Here is a 17,537-nt window from a genome sequence, read left to right on the forward strand (position 1 = left end):
ACAAACAGTAACCGCTGTGTATGATGCAACTGCTATTTTGTTTCTGATAAGGAATGTCGGACTTTGTAAGATTATTTCTCTTGTTTAAAGCTTGCAGAATGTCTTGTTCATATCTCGCGTGTCCACGCGATGGCACTGTCTATCTGCAAATCCAGCTTAGAGCTCTCCGAGCTGTACTGTTATTCCAGGAGAACAAAATGTTAATAACTGTCTTGCTCGGTTGCACTACAGCCATTCTCGTCACAGCTCGGCCTAACGTGGATTACAGTCAGTTTTTTCCCCCATTCTATTCGTTTTCTTGCTGTTTCTCAGCTGATGTTGCGGAGCAGTTTATTTATTTTGAAGGACAGATAAAAAAAATATAAACGTGTTTAAGATGAAGGAACGGTTTTGGATAGTATATCTGCTCTGGACGTTGCTTTGTATTCAGGGCGTTTCATCGGGCCATGTTGCGTATTCCATTTCCGAGGAGGTGAGTCCAGGGACAGTTGTTGGTAATTTGGCCAAGGACCTGAGTCTTAATGTTGCTGATTTGGAGTCGCGTCGCCTTCATATCGTATCCGGAGCGTCGAAGAAACATTTCGATGTAGATATAAGAACCGGGGCTCTGTTCGTGTTGGAGGCGATAGACAGAGAGCAGATGTGTCCAAACAGTGACATTTGTACAGAGTCTCTGGAAGCGATTGTTAATAATCCTTTACAGATGCACAGCGTGGAGGTAAAAATACTTGATATTAACGATCACTCGCCGGTATTTCCCGGAAAATCACAGACGATTAATATTGCAGAGTCTGTGATGATAGGAGCTAAATTTCCCCTGCTTGGTGCTGAAGATCCAGACATTGAAAGCAACTCCATCAGTTCATACAAACTGTCTCAGAATGTTTTTTTCAGCTTGGAAGTGCACACAGATGCCGACCAAGGTCCTTCAGCCGAACTGGTGCTGATGAAAAATCTTGACCGAGAAAAACAATCCATCGTCCGGCTTGTGCTGACTGCAGTTGACGGAGGCAAACCACCACGATCTGGTACAGCAGAAATTATTGTGAATATTTTGGATGCTAATGACAACGCGCCTGTGTTTTCTAAAACTGTGTACAAAGTTTTGGTTCAAGAAAATGTTACTGCCGGGACGTCCATTTTAAAGCTAAATGCTACCGATATCGATGAAGGAGTCAATAGTGATCTTACATATTCATTTAAACAAGGTCAAAAGGGAATATCTGATAAATTCGCTATTGATGCAAGCACAGGTTACATCTCAGTAATAGGAACATTAGATTACGAGACCACAAACGCGTACGAAATTCGTGTTGAAGCCCGAGATGGAGGTCATACACCCCTCGCATCTCATTCTAAGGTCCTAGTGGAGGTAGTGGATGTGAACGATAACGCACCGGATATTAAGCTCTCGTCTCTTTTGGACAACGTGAGAGAAGACGCCAAGAAAGGCACCGTGATTGCATTAATCACAGTTCAGGACAAGGATGGAGGTAAAAATGGAAAAGTGCGCTGTTTCGTATCTCAGAATTCTCCATTTGTATTAGAGTCCACACAGGGCAAATATTATTCACTGGTCCTCAATGGCGCTCTTGACAGAGAAGAAAACACACTGTATAATGTCTCAATAACAGCCACAGATGAAGGAGTCCCTCCTCTCTCCAGCACCGCTGTCCTGACTGTCCATATTTCAGATGTAAATGATAACGCACCTCGTTTCCCTGAATCTTCTATGAATGTTTATGTTAAAGAGAACAGTCCAGCAGGTGCTTTAATAGCAAGTGTCTATGCACAAGATATCGACTTTGGTGAAAATGCTCAAATAACTTATTCGGTTAGCAGCATTTTTTTATATTCATCTGTCAGCATCAACTCTGTCACTGGAGAAATGTACAGCATGCAGTCTTTCAACTTTGAGGAGATAAAAACCTTCCAGTTTAAGGTTCAAGCCACTGACTCTGGTGTCCCTCCACTAAGTAGTAACATCACTGTAAATGTTTTTATCCTGGATGAGAATGACAATAGTCCTGTTATTTTGCCACCTTACGCTGAAACTGGATCACTAAAAACTGAGAACATTCCCTACTCTGCAGAAGCGGGGTATTTTGTGGCTAAAGTCAGAGCTGTAGACGCTGATTCAGGTTATAATGCACTATTATCTTATCACATAACTGAACCAAAGGGAACAAATCTCTTCCGAATCGGAACCAGTACAGGAGAAATAAGGACTAAAAGACGAATGAGTGACAATGACTTAAAAGCTCACCCGCTTATCATTACTGTCTCGGATAATGGAGAACCTTCACTATCAGCAACACTGACTATTGATGTAGTAGTTGTGGAAAGTTTAGATGATGTGCGACCGTCTCTAAGAAAAGTGCCAGTAAAGGAGGAGAATTTTTCTAATCTGAATCTCTATCTGCTCATCGCTATCGTCTCCGTGTCAGTGATATTTTTACTGAGCCTCATCGCTTTAATAGCAGCTAAATGCTACGGGACAGACGGCAGTTTCAGCAGCTCCAGCGCTCCAGTGGTCACTACACACCCTGACGGGAGCTGGTCTTACTCTAAATCCACTCAGCAGTATGATGTGTGTTTTAGCTCAGACACACTGAAGAGTGACGTAGTGGTTTTCCCCTCGCCGTTTCCGCCTGCAGACGCAGAGCTGATCAGCATTAATGGAGGAGACACTTTTAACAGCACACAAACTCTTCCGAGTACTACAAAGGTAATGGATTTATATTTTACCTGGCCTTTTTCCCATTTTATTTATTTACATTCAGCTCTCTTTTTTACCGTCTTGATACGCGGTTGTCATTGTGTATTAAGCTATTTCCAGCCCATTTCAGAAAGGACTGAACTTGAAATACATGTGGTACTGCTGCTATTTCACTCTTTAAATATAGATGATAGCGTCATACTGATTGTTAGAAGGTAAGCACGACAAGCAGTTCATCCAAATTCCCGCGAGCATTTTGCTTTCTCAGATGAGGAATGATTGTTCTGCTGTTTCTGTGGATTACATTAAACTTTGTTATTATTACTAAAGTACACATAAAATATACATACCCTATAAAAGTATATATATTTGGTATTTACGTTTTCTTCCTTTCCTTCTTCTTCTTCATCTTCTAGCTTTTTCTTTTCCTAACCCTTCATTCGACAATACTAAGTGTTTATCTTAAAAAAAAATAATAATAATAAAAAAAGAGATTGTAAACCTACCTGGATGGACCACGTGGGGTCGCTGTAGACCGTAAAGTGTAGTTTACATATTATTTAGTGCAGGTCATTTTACTAACCCATCCCTACGAATGCTTCACATAACCTCCTGGCAGGAGTGAAATGTCTGTATTTGGTTATGCTTTTATTGCAAACGGCGTCTTTACATCTTTGTTGTTGTTTTTTTTTTAAACATACAATTTGAAGTCTTCCTTCTGCTTTAGGATGGATGCTATTTTTGTGTCTCTGTCCACTTGGATTCTGCTCTCTGTTCTTTTGTTGGATTTATCCTCGGGTCAGATCGTGTATTCGGTCTCGGAGGAAGTAAACGAGGGAACCGTTGTTGGGAATGTAGCAAAGGATCTGCACATCAGCGTTCAGGATCTAGAGACTCGAATGTTTCAGATGATTTCCGCATCTAACAAAAAGTATTTTGAGGTCAATCTGAAGACCGGGGCGTTGTTTGTTAATGAAAGGATTGATCGAGAGGCGTTGTGCTCCACAGCTCGCAAATGTTCCGTCCATATAGAGGCTATGGTTCACAACCCGCTAAGGATGTTTCGTATTGAGGTAAATATATTAGACATAAACGATAATGTTCCGTCTTTTCCTAGCAGTAGCCAGATACTGAACATAACGGAGGTTTCTGCACCTGGAGAGAAATTCGCATTGTCTTTGGCTGAGGATCCAGACACGGAAAGCAATTCAGTGAAAACCTATAAATTAACCCCTAATGAACACTTTTCTTTAGATGTACAAAATGGGGAGGAGATGATCTCCGTCGAGCTAGTGTTACAGAAAGCTTTAGATCGAGAAACGCAGCCAGTGATTCATATGGCCCTAACTGCTTTTGATGGAGGAAAACCTCCGATGTCTGGGACATTAGAGATCGTTGTAAATGTTTTGGATTTTAACGATAACCCCCCAGTTTTCAGTCAACCGCTTTACAAAGTTAAAGTGAATGAGAATTCCGCTTTTGGCACGCAGGTCATTTCCCTTTCAGCAACAGATTTAGATGAGGGAGTTAACAGTGAAATTGCGTATGCTATAGTCAGGCAAGGCAATGTTAAAGGCTCGGATCTGTTTTCAATCCACCCTGAAAGTGGAATTATAACAGTCAAAGGTGAAATCGATTATGAGGAAAACGCTGCTGTTGAATTGAGAGTTGAAGCTAAGGATAAGGGCCAACCTCATAAAAGTTCTCAATGCAAAGTGTTAGTTGAAATTATTGATATGAATGACAATCCACCTGAAATAGTGATGACCTCACTCACGAGTAATGTCAGAGAGGACTCTAAAGACGGCACAGCGGTGGCTGTATTTACAGTTTCTGATAAAGATGGAGGCAAAAATGGAGTGGTGCATTGCAACATTTTAAGCCCTGTTCCTTTTAAAATAGAGTCTTCCTATAGAAATTATTATTCATTAGTTGTAAACGGACCATTGGACAGGGAGAAAGTTGCTGCATATAATATTACGATAAAAGCCACAGATGAAGGAAGTCCATCACTGTCTAGCATCAGTGTCTTAAGAATTCATATTGGTGATGTCAATGATCATGCTCCTGTCTTTTCAAAACCCGTCATCGATGTTTATATTAAGGAAAACAGTCCAGCTGGGATTGTAATAGCGCAAGTAAGCGCACACGATGCGGATGTGAACGAAAACGCGCATATATCATATGTGTTTCTTGGTACAGGGAAAGCCGACATTCCCTTAGAGGTAAACTCGGAAAATGGCGATATATACAGCAAACGATCGTTTAATTATGAGGAGCTCAAAATGTTCCAAGTTCTAGTTCAGGCCAGTGACTCCGGAACTCCACCTCTGAGCAGCAATCTGACCGTGAAAGTTTTTATAATTGACGAAAATGACAACGCCCCAGCGGTTCTACCGCCTTACTCCGAGTCAGGTTCCGTCAACACTGAGAACATTCCCTATTCTGCTGAAGCGGGGCATTTTGTGGCTAAAGTCAGAGCTGTAGACGCTGATTCAGGTTATAATGCACTATTATCTTATCACATGACCGAACCAAAGGGAACGAATCTCTTCCGAATCGGAACCAGCACAGGAGAAATAAGGACTAAAAGACGTATGAGTGACAATGACTTAAAAGCTCACCCGCTTATCATTACTGTCTCGGATAATGGAGAACCTTCACTGTCCACAACTATGAGTATTGAAGTTGTGGTTGTGGAAAATATGGACAGCGTGCAGCCTTCACTAAGAAAAGTGCCAGTAAAGGAGGAGAATTTTTCTAATCTGAATCTCTATCTAGTCATCGCTATTGTCTCAGTGTCAGTGATATTTTTACTGAGTCTCATCGCTTTAATAGCAGCTAAATGCTACGGGACAGACGGCGGTTTCAGCAGCTCCAGGGCTCCAGTGGTCACTACACACCCTGACGGGAGCTGGTCTTACTCTAAATCCACTCAGCAGTATGATGTGTGTTTTAGCTCAGACACACTGAAGAGTGACGTAGTGGTTTTCCCCTCGCCGTTTCCGCCTGCAGATGCAGAGCTGATCAGCATTAATGGAGGAGACACTTTTAACAGCATACAAACTCTTCCGAGTACTACAAAGGTAGGATTTTTTATATGTATACTGTTTAGGGCGACTTTATATAGGCAGCAGATTTATGTACAATTCTTTGTCACTTTGTTTTGTACAATTCTTTATGTACAATTTATGTACAATTCTTTGACACTTTGTTTTGCGGAACGACATGGCTTCACTTTAGCAACTTGTGAAAGAATCCTACGAATTAACTCCAATATCTATCTATAACATTTTTTTTGTGCATTAATTTATTTTGGATTTGAAAACACATTTTCTTTCCATTCGCGTTTTAAAGAATTATTTTCAACACTTCAGCTATGGACAGCGTTCATTAGGATAGAGTGTGGTTGTACATGTTTTATTTACACCACTAGGCTAAAAATAAATGACAAAAATAATTAACTAGGGTAAAATAATACTTCAACAGCCTTTATACATGCGTCAGTCAAGACAATTATCTTCCGACAGCATTTTGAACTTTTTTTTTGTTGTTGTTGTCATTGTTGCTAACTATATCTAATTATATCTAATTATAATAGGATGTCATAACATGAGATTATGCAGAATTTCTGGATGTTATAATTCAGTTTCACTGCAAAAAAAAAATCATGAAGTGATAATTAAAGCAAAGCAAAAGCATTTAATGTAGGCTTTAAAGAGAATCTGGTTTTAAATGGACACAAGAGGCCGGTGTTGACCGTGACACTGATAGTGAACAGGTTCCCATTCAGACTCCACCTGTATTTACATGCACCAGAAAGGGGGAAGGCCAGGCAGACACCCTTCTGTAACCGAGCACAGGAAGACGTTTTTACTCTCCTAATTTCGAGCTTATCTGCACTGTAGACGTGCGCAGAATTAAATTTTTATGTTTATATGTCTACACGCTATTACTAATTGAACTATGGATGTCCTCTTTTACAAATCGCATATGTTTTTTCGGATTGTCCTGCCTCTTTGTTTGTGGGATTTGTCCTCCGCTCAGATTGTCTATTCCGTGACAGAGGAGGTAAATAAGGGCACCGTTGTTGGAAATATGGCGAAGGATCTTAACCTGAATGTCCGGGAATTGGAATCGCGCATGTTTCAGATTGTTGCTGGGTCCAACAAGAAGTATTTTGATGTCAATTCAAAGACGGGTGAGTTATATGTAGACGAGAGAATCAATCGAGAGGATCTTTGTCCTGCGAGTCAGACGTGTTCTTTACACCTTGAAGCAATTGCTCAAAATCCTTTAAGGCTGTTCAGTGTTAGTGTTAATATATTGGATGTAAACGATAACGCTCCATCGTTTCCATATAAAATATACAACCTAAACATTACAGAACATGCATTTCCTGGGGATAGATACCCTTTGCCGAGGGCGACCGATGCAGATGTCGGTGTTAACTCGATTAAAACCTATAAGCTGAGCTCGAATGAATATTTTTCCCTAAACATTCAGAGCGGCACAGAACAAAATATGTCCCCACAGTTAATTTTACAGAAAGCCTTAGACAGGGAGAAGCAGACAATGGTTAAACTCGTGCTCACTGCTATGGATGGAGGAAAACCAGCTAGGTCTGGCACTCTTGATGTAACTGTTAGTGTAATCGATGTAAACGACAACACTCCAACATTCAGCAAGGAGCTGTATAAAGTCAGTGTCCCTGAAGATACGGTGTTGGGAAGCCAGATTATAAAACTCAACGCCAGTGATACAGACGCGGGAATGAATGGAGAAATCGATTATTCACTGATAAGCCACGGAAAAGAAAAGTCGAGCGACATTTTTCAAATAAACCCAGTCACGGGTGAAATCTCACTGAAAGGACATTTGGACAGAGAGGACACTGCTGCGTTTGAGCTTCACGCACAGGCTCAGGACAAGGGCTCTTCACCTCGGGCTTCTCACTGCAAAGTTTTAGTCGAAGTGCTCGACGTGAACGACAACGCACCTGCCATTTCCCTCACGTCTCTCTCCAGCACTGTGAGAGAAGACGCGACTTCTGGCACCGTGGTTGGACTGATAACGATCGCTGATAACGACGTAGGCCAGAACGGAGATATCAGTGCTGGGATTAAAGGATCCAGTCCATTTATTCTACAACCATCTTACAAAAACTATTACTCGTTAGTAGTGGGTGGACCTCTGGACAGAGAAAAGATGCCTGAATATAACATCACTGTTACGGCTACTGATAAAGGCTCCCCGCCGCTTCGCAGCAATATGTTTCTTACTATTCACATTTCTGATGTAAACGACAATGCGCCTCGTTTTCCAGACAAAACCATGGATTTCTACGTGAAAGAAAACAGCCCTGCTGGAAATATCATAGCAACCGTGACAGCGAAGGATGCAGATATGAATGAAAACGCTCAACTTGTATACACCTTAATATCTAGGAACTATTTAACTTCTATGGTAGACGTTAATTCTGCAAATGGTGATGTATATAGTAAACAGTCATTTGATTATGAGGCGATTAAGTCATTTCAGTTTCAAATTCAGGCCACTGACTCTGGTGTCCCAGCTCTCACCAGCAACGCAACTGTGAACATTTTTATCCTGGATGAAAATGACAACAATCCTCTTATTTTACCTCCTTATTCTGAACTTGGATCAGTAAATACTGAGAACATTCCCTACTCTGCTGAAGCGGGGTATTTTGTGGCTAAAGTCAGAGCTGTAGACGCTGATTCAGGTTATAATGCACTATTATCTTATCACATGACCGAACCAAAGGGAACGAATCTCTTCCGAATCGGAACCAGTACAGGAGAAATAAGAACTAAAAGACGAATGAGTGACAATGACATAAAAGCTCACCCCCTTATCATTACTGTCTCGGATAATGGAGACCCAATCCTGTCAACGACTCTGTCTCTGGAAATTGTAGTCATGGAAATTACAGATGACCTTCAGACAAACATTAGAAGAGTGCCAGAAAAGGAGGAGAATTTTTCTAATCTGAATCTCTATCTGCTCATCGCTATTGTCTCAGTGTCAGCGATATTTCTACTGAGCCTCATGGCTTTAATAGTAGCTAAATGCTACGGGACACATTACAGCTCCAGCGCTCCAGTGGTCACTACACACCCTGACGGGAGCTGGTCTTACTCTAAATCCACTCAGCAGTATGATGTGTGTTTTAGCTCAGACACACTGAAGAGTGACGTAGTGGTTTTCCCCTCGCCGTTTCCGCCTGCAGACGCAGAGCTGATCAGCATTAATGGAGGAGACACTTTTAACAGCACACAAACTCTTCCGAGTACTACAAAGGTAAGAAGAGCGTTTGAACTTAATTCGAAATGAACAACTAATCTCCCATCATAATACACCAAAATACTGCGAAATAGCTTTTATATGGTGTAGATACGATATATGCTTTCTACTTGCAGATATATTTTGTTGTTCGCCCTTAATTACGTGTCTTTTATTGATTTTATGACTTAATAGTCACTTCAGTACAATGGACAGCGACTGGAGTAATAAAGGGACAGATAACTTTGATAGTTAAACTCAGTTAAATTCTATTGCTACTATACTACCACAAAATAGTGTAACGAAGAACCTACTCACTAACTCCACATGTGCAACATCAAAACAAAATAAATAAATAAAAATCACGGAATACAATGTATATAAACAACAGAGACACAATTCAGAATTAATGAAGAATGCTGCTAATTGCATTTTCTGGTAGCACAATAAGAATATTAACTATACTTAACAGACCATAGATATTACATCTATCCGGAAATTAAATAAGAAACAGTAGAGTTGCAACCAAGAGTAAACACTGAAAAAAGTAAGAATATTTTCTGACATTTCAGTAATGGCGTTGTATGAACAGCAATACTGCACCATTATGTGTATATATATATATATATATATATATATATATATATATATATATATATATATATATATATATATATATATATATATATATAATTTGCATAAATTGGCTTCATCCTACGTATTACTTGAGGTGCTGTTGCATAACTTTGAATTTCAATACGGCAGTAATTTTCTTCTCACGTTTTCTCACTGGACCTGATGAAAAGAGACTGGTGCCGCTTATGGTTTACTTATTTATTTATTTATATAATTATTTACCGTGGTTAACTGATTTCAGTGCTTTTAAAATACTACGTTTGATGTGCATGAAATTAGTGAACAAAAACTTAAAAAAAAGAAAAAGAAAAAAGGCTAGATAATTCTCCGTTGCACCACATGGGGTCGCTGCAGACCGCGACATGGCAATATTATCCCACCTTTTCTTCATTGCACCACCCTAAAAAAATCAGGGATTCTATAAAACGCATTTGCAGACGGGACACGACATCTCTAGGATTTTATTGTGTTGTTGAATCTGAACGCTCGTGTAATTATTTCATTTAATTGTTTTTAAGACAGCGAGGGACACGTCGCTATGCATTTCTCAGGATGCTTCATATCGGTCATTTTAACGCTTCTTTGTTTATGGGAGGTGTCATCTGGTCAGATTGTGTATTCCGTTTCAGAGGAAGTGAAAAAAGGGACGGTTGTCGGGAACATCGCTAAAGATTTGAACATTAATGTGCAAGACTTGGAATCTCGACTGTTTCAGATCGTGTCTGGATCTAATAAGAAGTATTTCGATGTGAATCTGAAGACGGGAGCGCTGTTCGTAAGTGAGCGAATTGACCGTGAGGAATTTTGCACTTTAGACCAGAAATGCGTCTTGAATCTCGAGGCCCTTGCTCAGAACCCTCATCATCTTTATAGAATTGAGATAACGATCGTAGACATAAATGATAACGCACCTCATTTCCCGCTGCACACGTTCAAGCTGAATATTACCGAAAACGCTAGCCCTGGAGAGAGGTTTCTTCTTCCGGTAGCTGAGGATGACGATATAGGTAGTAATGCGCTGAAAGATTACCGACTGAGTACAAATGAGTTCTTCTCTATAGATGTACAGAATGATGAGCAGAGTATGTCGGCTGAGTTGGTGCTGCAAAAGGCTTTAGATCGAGAAAAACAGTCATCTCTTCGCTTGCTGCTTAGCGCTCTGGATGGCGGAAAACCTCCCAAGTCGGGGACCTTGAATATAATTATAGATGTCATAGATGTCAACGACAATAGTCCAGTTTTTAGCGTTCCTCTTTATAAAGTAAAAGTGAAAGAAAATATTTCATTAGGGAGTAAAATCTTGTCTGTCTCCGCCTCTGATTTAGATGAAGGTACACATAGTGACATAGTGTACTCGATTTTAGGACACGGAAAGTCAAAGAAAGATTTGTTCACCATAATCCCTGAAACTGGTCAGATTGTAATAAATGGACAACTTGATTATGAAGAAAATCGAGCCGTTGAGTTAAGAGTTCAAGCAAGAGACAAAGGTAGTCCTCCTCAAAGTACACACTGTAAAGTTTTAGTAGAAGTTTTAGATGAAAATGACAATCCCCCGGAAATTAAAACGACTCCATTACTAGACAGTGTAAAAGAGAACACTAAACTTGGGACTGCTGTTGCTTTAGTTACTGTCTCTGATAATGATGGAGGCAAAAATGGCGTTGTGCACCTATCTGTCAAGGGCTCTTTTCCTTTTAAATTAGAACTATCGTATAAAAACCATTACTCTTTGCTGGTAGACGGGCCTTTGGACAGAGAAAATATTTCTCAGTATAACATTCCTCTTGCGGCTGTAGATGAAGGTACTCCGCCTCTTTCCAGCAGCACTATAATAACTGTCAACATTGCTGATGTTAATGATAACTCTCCACGTTTCCCCACACCACTTGTAAACGCTTACATAAGAGAAAACGGACAAGTTGGAGATCGTGTGGTGAAAGTTTCGGCAGAGGATTCAGATCTTGGTAAAAACGCTGAAGTTTCATACTCACTGTTAGAGAATTTCAGCGACGGGGTTCGGGTATCACTGATGATAAACGTCAATTCTGTGAATGGTGAAATATACACCACGCAGTCTTTTAACTACGAAGGAATAAAACGACTTCAGTTTATAGTAGTGGCTACAGACTCGGGAGTCCCTCCACTATGTAGTAACGTGACTGTGAACATTTTTATCCTGGATGAGAATGACAACAGTCCAGTTTTTCTCCCTCCTTATTCTGAACCTGGATCAGTAAACACCGAGAACATTCCCTACTCTGCTGAAGCGGGGTATTTTGTGGCTAAAATCAGAGCTGTAGACGCTGATTCAGGTTATAATGCACTATTATCTTATCACATGACCGAAACAAAGGGAACGAATCTCTTCCGAATCGGAACCAGCACAGGAGAAATAAGGACTAAAAGACGAATGAGTGACAATGACTTAAAAGCTCACCCGCTTATCATTACTGTCTCGGATAATGGAGAACCTTCACTGTCCACAACTATGAGTATTGAAGTTGTGGTTGTTGAAAATATGGACAGCGTGCAGCCTTCACTAAGACAAGTGCCAGTAAAGGAGGAGAATTTTTCTAATCTGAATCTCTACCTGCTCATCGCTATCGTCTCAGTGTCAGTGATATTTTTACTGAGCCTCATCGCTTTAATAGCAGCTAAATGCTACGGGACAGACGGCGGTTTCAGCAGCTCCAGCGCTCCAGTGGTCACTACACACCCTGACGGGAGCTGGTCTTACTCTAAATCCACTCAGCAGTATGATGTGTGTTTTAGCTCAGACACATTGAAGAGTGACGTAGTGGTTTTCCCCTCGCCGTTTCCGCCTGCAGACGCAGAGCTGATCAGCATTAATGGAGGAGACACTTTTAACACCACACAAACTCTTCCGAGTACGACAAAGGTAAGTTCAACTTCCTTTTGAATTTACGTGATCTTACTTAGTTTTTTTTTTTAATCAAAAAAGTTTCCTTGACATCACAACCTTTAAGAGCGTTCGGGCTATCTATCTATTTTTGTTTGCTCTTTTGCGCGACGTCACTGTTTAAACGATTCAGTTGTGTGTTGCACTGTGTAGGGATGGCTTTTGAATTTGTAAGAATTCTGTATGTTTCGTTTTAATTTTTTATGTATTGGTCTGGTACAATCCTTTGTTTCATTTGTTTCAGTTACAGCTATTAAGATTGTTACTTCGTGGTTTAGAAATTATTTTGAATGTAGAAAATAAAAACTTTTACATTTGGAAAGAGTCAGTGAGTGATCTTGATATTTTCTTGAATTAGCCACGACAGACAATATATTCGAACACACACACACACACACACACACACACACACACACACACACACACACACACACACACACACACACACACAGACAGACACAGACAGACACAGACAGACACAGACAGTGTATGTTTTAGCCTTTAGCCTTCTGGTGGCTATTATAAACAATGTTGAAACATATCCATGTGACATAACGTATCTTGTACAATCATGCAAAGAGCAGTGGGTAAACTAAATAACCGCTTTACCCATTCACTGACATAAACTAAATCATGCCAAAGAAGTTTGTGTTTTTGCTTTTCACAATTAACTAGAAAAAAAAACTAAAATATTTTTGCATCAATAAAATATTATTAAAATATAAAATATATTATTGCATATTTAAAAAGACGTTTGGATAGTCTACTAAACTGCTGTAGGGGAAATGATATTTTGAAATTGTTTATTTGAATCAGCATATTTAAATGTAAATTTTAAATACCACGAACAACAATAATGATTTTACTTATGCACAGACTCTTTGAATGAGAAATGGGATATTAGACGAAATTCGGTTTTATAACTTTACAAGCAAATAAATATTATTAAAACTACTAGGCCTACGTAAAAAAATTAAGAAGGATCTTAAAGTAAGGAAAAGACGTAAGTATTTTCCCCTGAAATGACTCTATTCTTAAAATTAGAAAGCTCTCAATTATGGGTTTTAAGCTACTCATATATTTCACATTTCTTTTGTCGAGCATCTTTTTTGCATTAACACTCCTAAAACCAGCTTCAGCCTCAAGGAGTCGCTGGTGACCGTGACATTGAAAGCTCACATCTCATTAGCAGCTCCCCACCTTCTCTGCTGCATAATCACTAAGAGGTGGAGTGTAAAGCAAGCTAACACTAGAGACAATAGTCGAAAGGAAGTATCTGGATCGGCACACGACCCGTCTATATGGATTAAGAATAGCACGTCATTTAATAGTCGATGAGAATGATACCGTGTAAACACCACGAAGCCATGAGGTTTCTATCTGGCGGACCATCTGCGTGGATTAGGGCGCTGCCGCTGCTGCTGTTTTGTTTATCGGGTTTGTCTCACGGTCAGATTTCTTACTCCATCTCGGAGGAGGTGAAGAAAGGAACCGTGGTTGGAAATATAGCCAAGGACCTCAGCATTGACGTTCAGGAGCTGCAATCACGCGGGTTTCAGCTTGTGGCTGGATCAAATAAGAATCATTTTGATTTAAATCCTAAAACTGGCGCTCTGGTTGTCCACGACAGAATCGACAGAGAGGAGCTGTGTGAGAGCAAGCAGAAATGCTCCCTTAACATTGAGCTAATGGCACAAAATCCTGTAAAGCTTTACCGCGTTGAGGTAAGCATTACAGACATTAACGACAACTCGCCGAAGTTTCCACTGCAAAAGCTAGTGAAGAATATCACGGAGAACGTTATAACTGGAGATCGGTTTGCACTGTCTGCGGCCCGTGACATAGATGTCGGTATAAACGCAGTGAAAAGCTACACTCTGAGCCCCAATGAACATTTTTCTCTGGAGGTTCAAACCTACGGACAGCAGAGTCTTTCTCCGGAATTAGTGTTGCAAAAACCTTTAGACAGAGAGAAGCAGTCTGTGATTAATCTCATACTGACTGCTGTAGATGGGGGAAAACCTCCAAGATCCGGGACACTTGAAATAAAAATTTATGTTTTGGATATAAATGATAATAATCCCATATTTAGTAAACCTCTGTATAAAGTTAAGACACAAGAAAATGCGTCTTTCGGAACGAACATTTTGACTGTCACTGCAACCGACTCTGATGAAGGTGTAAACGGAGAAATTATTTATTCACTTGTAGGTCAAAACGAAAATTCAGCATCGGATTTATTTTCTATAAATAACATAACAGGAGAGATACAAGTTAAAGGAAATATTGATTACGAAGAAACCCCTGCGATTGAATTGAGAATACAAGCGCAGGACAAAAGCGTCTCACCAAGACACACTAACTGTAAAGTGTTAATTGAAGTAGTGGATGTGAATGACAATACACCAGAGATATCAGTCACTCTTCTCATGAGCTCTGTAAGCGAAGACATCAAACCTGGTACAGATGTTGCATTAATCACTGTATCAGATAAAGACAGTGGAGCGAATGGTAAAGTAGATTGTAAAATTCTAGCACCGAGTCCTTTTAAATTACAGTCATCATACAAGAACTATTATTCTCTTGTTGTGAATGAAGCTCTGGACAGAGAGCGGGTCTCCCAGTATGATGTCATAGTTCTAGCTAATGATGAGGGAACTCCTTCCCTCTCGAGCAGTAACGTTATAACAGTTCATGTCTCTGATGTGAATGATAACGCGCCTTTATTTTCTGCACCAGTGATAAATATAAGCGTGAAAGAGAATAGTCCAGTTGGAGGGCTGATGGCATCACTAACGGCACGAGACTTAGACATCGGTGAAAATGCCCTAGTTTCGTATTCTTTAATTAATGCAGAGGGCAGCAGAGTGTCAAATCTGATGAACATTAACTCACACACCGGTGAACTGTACAGCCTGAAGTCTTTCGATTATGAAGAAACCAAACGACTTCAGTTTAAAGTTCAGGCCACTGACTCTGGTGTCCCTCCACTAAGTAGTAACGTGACTGTGAACATTTTTATCCTGGATGAGAATGACAACAGTCCAGTTTTTCTCCCTCCTTATTCTGAACCTGGATCAGTAAACACTGAGAACATTCCCTACTCTGCAGAAGCGGGGTATTTTGTGGCTAAAGTCAGAGCTGTAGACGCTGATTCAGGTTATAATGCACTATTATCTTATCACATGACCGAACCAAAGGGAACGAATCTTTTCCGAATCGGAACCAGCACAGGAGAAATAAGGACTAAAAGACGAATGAGTGACAATGACTTAAAAGCTCATCCGCTTATCATTACTGTCTCGGATAATGGAGAACCTTCACTGTCCACAACTATGAGTATTGAAGTTGTGGTTGTGGAAAATATGGACAGCGTGCAGCCTTCACTAAGACAAGTGCCCGTAAAGGAGGAGAATTTTTCTAATCTGAATCTCTATCTGCTCATCGCTATCGTCTCAGTGTCAGTGATCTTTTTACTGAGCCTCCTCGCTTTAATAGCAGCTAAATGCTACGGGACAGACGGCGGATTCAGCAGCTCCAGCGCTCCGGTGGTCACTACACACCCTGACGGGAGCTGGTCTTACTCTAAATCCACTCAGCAGTATGATGTGTGTTTTAGCTCAGACACACTGAAGAGTGACGTAGTGGTTTTCCCCTCACCGTTTCCGCCTGCAGACGCAGAGCTGATCAGCATTAATGGAGGAGACACTTTTACTCAAAATCAAACTCTTCCCAGCACTGGGAAGGTAAGACCATGCTTATTTTAGCCTCTTTCTATTTTTTTAGAGAGCTTATAGTTTATTGTAAACTCTGTTCCCATGCTGTTTTGTGTGTCATTACATGGTTGTGGGTTTGAAGTACACAAACATTTCCAATTCAACTTCTAACTCGGGTAATTCCATTTCCCATTGCTTGACATGTTTCCGAATTTCTCCAACGTAGATGAAGGGTTCTGTCTAGTCTTCTGCAGTAAATATCTACAAGGTCTATATCCATAACCTTGTTTTTCTGGATCACTATGGTAGTTCTCATATATTTATTTTGACAGGTTCCCTTTTTTGTCAGCAGTTGTTTGTCGTGATAATGTAAATGGGAGTTTTTTTTAAAATAATAATAATAATAATAATAATAATAATAATAATAATAATAATAATAATAATAATAATATCTGTATCTAGCGTCAGTTTTTTGGGTGTAAATATGTTTTGTTCAATTTAATGTACCGTAAATGTTACAGAACTTTTATCGTGTTTCTTACAGTTTGGAGTAAAATCAGCACCACAAAGTTGGACAGCGATGTGTTTCGCTTTCATAAACCGAATTTGGAAATGTTCATATAAGCCGTAACTGTAGGAGAGAAAAAAGAAAAATAGAACACAAGAAAGAAAAAACACACACCTTTTTATATTTTCTTACTCATTATAGGCAGAGCGTTTTGTCATTATTTTTAATTACTTGGTCTTTCAATGGTTTTCTAATACACACAAAAATGTGTGACTAACAAACACGTAGTAAATTGTTAAATAATTGTTTCCATGTTTTTTTTCCGAATTTGTTGAAAAACAACTCATGCTAGGTTTAAGCTTAAACACTCTCAACTTATATTTGAAATTACAGTTATAAAATATTACAGAAAAATATCTTGTAAGAAAAGTCTAGAGTTATATAGCAAATGTTTTAATACATGTTTAAATAAACCAACTTATTCCAAAAGGGTTAACAATAGCAAAGCATTTTTAGTAATGACACTTCAAATTATCTTGTGAAGATTATAAAATTGCATAATAATACAAGCTCTAATTTCACTTCCGAAAAACTACAAATGTTTATTTTTTGTAACTAAGGTTTGATATCTCTTATATTTTCTTAAAAATACAAGGCGTTAACAGTGATATACACTTTGAATTTCTGGTATTTCAATGTAGTATTCATTAAAATAGTTTTCTCAGTTGG

At 39.6% G+C, this 17,537-nt stretch overlaps 4 protein-coding genes across 5 annotated transcripts in view; all 4 read left to right on the plus strand.

Annotated features, from left to right (window-relative positions):
- The first annotated feature begins 137 nt into the window (after nucleotides 1–137).
- On the plus strand, nucleotides 138–2,951 carry LOC108276667 (protocadherin alpha-8). The gene has a single exon (XM_047161081.2). The coding sequence runs from the start codon at nucleotides 377–379 to the stop codon at nucleotides 2,936–2,938; it is 2,562 nt and encodes an 853-aa protein (XP_047017037.1). The 5' UTR covers nucleotides 138–376; the 3' UTR covers nucleotides 2,939–2,951.
- Nucleotides 2,952–3,384: 433 nt separating this feature from the next.
- Nucleotides 3,385–4,238, plus strand: zgc:123181 (uncharacterized protein LOC735300 homolog). The gene is given in 2 exon segments (XM_053686629.1): nucleotides 3,385–4,064; nucleotides 4,066–4,238. Coding segments are annotated over 2 exon segments (660 nt in total). The 5' UTR covers nucleotides 3,385–3,447; the 3' UTR covers nucleotides 4,109–4,238.
- A 1,612-nt stretch (nucleotides 4,239–5,850) lies between these two features.
- The window catches only part of LOC108277182 (protocadherin alpha-C2), an 81,678-nt gene continuing 69,991 nt past the window's right edge, over nucleotides 5,851–17,537 (plus strand). The window contains exon 1 of one of the 2 annotated variants that reach the window (XM_047161078.2): nucleotides 5,851–9,043. In XM_047161078.2, coding sequence (XP_047017034.1) covers nucleotides 6,686–9,043 — 2,358 coding nt within the window. In that variant the 5' untranslated portion in view covers nucleotides 5,851–6,685. Of the gene's footprint in view, nucleotides 9,044–9,795; nucleotides 12,564–17,537 lie in introns of those variants that run through there. The other variant, XM_053686622.1, reaches the window with a different exon arrangement.
- Nucleotides 13,048–16,646, plus strand: LOC128635175 (protocadherin alpha-2). The gene has a single exon (XM_053686624.1). It carries the CDS (start codon nucleotides 13,919–13,921, stop codon nucleotides 16,349–16,351), a length of 2,433 nt encoding a protein of 810 aa, XP_053542599.1. The 5' UTR covers nucleotides 13,048–13,918; the 3' UTR covers nucleotides 16,352–16,646.

The sequence above is a fragment of the Ictalurus punctatus genome, chromosome 16, assembly GCF_001660625.3.
Source record: "Ictalurus punctatus breed USDA103 chromosome 16, Coco_2.0, whole genome shotgun sequence".
NCBI lineage: Eukaryota > Metazoa > Chordata > Actinopteri > Siluriformes > Ictaluridae > Ictalurus > Ictalurus punctatus.